The sequence below is a fragment of the Bremia lactucae genome, linkage group LG1 (genome assembly GCF_004359215.1).
Source record: "Bremia lactucae strain SF5 linkage group LG1, whole genome shotgun sequence".
In the NCBI taxonomy this organism is placed as follows: Eukaryota; Oomycota; class Peronosporomycetes; order Peronosporales; family Peronosporaceae; genus Bremia; species Bremia lactucae.
This window is the reverse complement of record NC_090610.1, coordinates 10,135,189-10,137,322: the sequence shown is the minus strand read 5'-3', so window position 1 is coordinate 10,137,322 and position 2,134 is coordinate 10,135,189. Positions and strand designations below refer to the sequence as shown.

The 2,134-nt window shown below is 42.8% G+C and overlaps 1 protein-coding gene across 1 annotated transcript; it reads right to left on the bottom strand.

Moving 5' to 3' along the window:
• Positions 1-1,200: 1,200 nt before the first annotated feature.
• CCR75_008339 (uncharacterized protein) lies at positions 1,201-1,863 on the bottom strand (the record flags this gene model as incomplete). Its single annotated transcript, XM_067966392.1, has 1 exon — positions 1,201-1,863. One exon carries the CDS (start codon positions 1,861-1,863, stop codon positions 1,201-1,203), a length of 663 nt encoding a protein of 220 aa, XP_067820338.1.
• Between the last annotated feature and the right edge of the window lie 271 nt (positions 1,864-2,134).

Here is a 2,134-nt window from a genome sequence, read left to right as displayed (position 1 = left end):
GGGAAACGTGATGCGTATTCCCACTATCATCTAACATGTCCATGTTAGATGTGGGAAATGTGGTCCTTGGACGGACTACAAAGTGCTACCAGGTGTAACGGGGCACTACGACTTGTACTGCTTCAGTACAAGTCCACTTCGCACTGCTTCAGTTGCGAGTGGTGCTTTACGTTATTTCACGTACACTAGTACGTGCAGAGGAAGACTTCTCTTTAAGACAACTAACTTAAAGAGGGTTAAATGAAAACTGTATTAATATAATTAAGTATCTCTTGTTCTATCTTTGTAAATGCTAACTTAATTATAATCTAATACTAAACATGCAATTGAAATCTTATCTGTCTATTTGTTTACATTTACAGCTGATTAGTCTGCGGGATAATTGGATATAATGGCCTATACCTATTCATAGATAAGATTTTCTGAACATTACTATATAAAGTAATATTCTCCAAGTATTATCTACCTTTTAGATAATATATTAATTAACAACCTTTAAGTGTTAATTTCATGTAACGATACACCCCGTTACAGTGAGAGAGGACACAACCATGAAGCTGCTGATGTAGCAGCATATCCTCGAGTGAGGAACAAGGCAATTTACCAGAACATACCCCTCATTATGCAACAAACTCTGCAGGTGTTGCACCTCGCAACATTTTGCGCACTCTGCAGCTTGCTATATACATATGTAGCCCATTAATCTCTAGAAATTAGAGAAAAAATTAAACTCCGGTGGGGATAATAAAAACTCCTGTGGGAATAATATCTCCTTAAGAAATTAACAGTGTCAGGTCGACTTGACAACATGCTTTGAACATGGCTACTTCTAAGTACCTGTAGTTCTTGGACTTGAAATTGGGTCAACTTTGCTACCACAGCCATCGAGATGAAACGCAAGTGTACTCAGCTACCAAAGGCAACGTCAATACGCAAAGAATGAAGCAAATAGAATAAGACGAGAAAATAATAATTTAAATTATACACTTTGCCACACATCCATGCAGTCGTATCGATGTAGTCCTCGATCTAATGGAGTCTTAAGCTCATCCAATCATATCCGCTCACGAGAGTTTACAATTTTCGTTTAAACCGACATGACAAAGTGCACCGTAATTGTTCAGACGAGAAACGATAATTTGGCAAAAAAAAGTCACAAAATGTGCCATTTTGGGTATAAATTACGACTAAATCAATGTCTCAATCTCTTAAAAAACTCTCCAGCAGCGCTGGGACGTGATGATGCGCTTCGCAACGGTGCACGGAGTTTTTCGACGTGTTCTGCGCAAGGTCGACAAAGTCCGTCATGAAGCTCACAAGCATTGTCATGCGCTTTTTCACCGTGTGAAAAGAGAGCGTCGCAAGGAAACGAGGTTGTCGCATTTTAAAGTGCATGTAGCGGCCATACTCGTAACAATACTGGCACATGAACTGCGCATTTGGACACGTCCAGAGCTTAATCTGGCGCCGCAGCTTGAAAAAGTCGGAATACCGTCGTTCGACGCGAAACGCAGGCGCGCGCTGTTCGCTGGCTTCAGGGACACTGCTTGCAGCCATGCGCGGGTTGTTGACATTCGTGGGCAATCGGGAGTTGTGTTGAAACTGGTAAACTTCGACCACATAGTACGTTACACCGCTGCGCTCGACAGTCGCGTTGATCTCAATGCGATCAATGTTGCTGAGAAAAGACAGCGACGAGGACGCTGTGGACCAGCGCAGCGGCTCCACGGGCACAGGCGTGAGTGGAGGTGCTTTCATTGCCGCGGCTGTTTCGCGATGCGACTCTTTACGAGCCAAGCGTGGAATTAAATCAAGTTGCGGCATTGCGAGGTCTAAAGACGCAGGTATGGCAAGTTGGGGCATGGCGGGGAATAGAAATAATATTAAAAAAAAAGTGTCGAGGTGACTGTAGGGGAAGTGCGCAAATTTAAAAGTGCGAATTCATTTGTAGATCACGTAATAGATGGTCCGACGCATGGTTTTAGCCACTCGTATGCTGTTCTAAGGCAAAGGTGTCATCATCTGCGGGTAGGGTCGTTTCAATTAGATTACTGCCGACCAAATATAGTGAAAAAGATTGTGCACGTTTGTTTACATACGAGCAGATGAATACTTTCCGTTTGTTTTCTGTTGT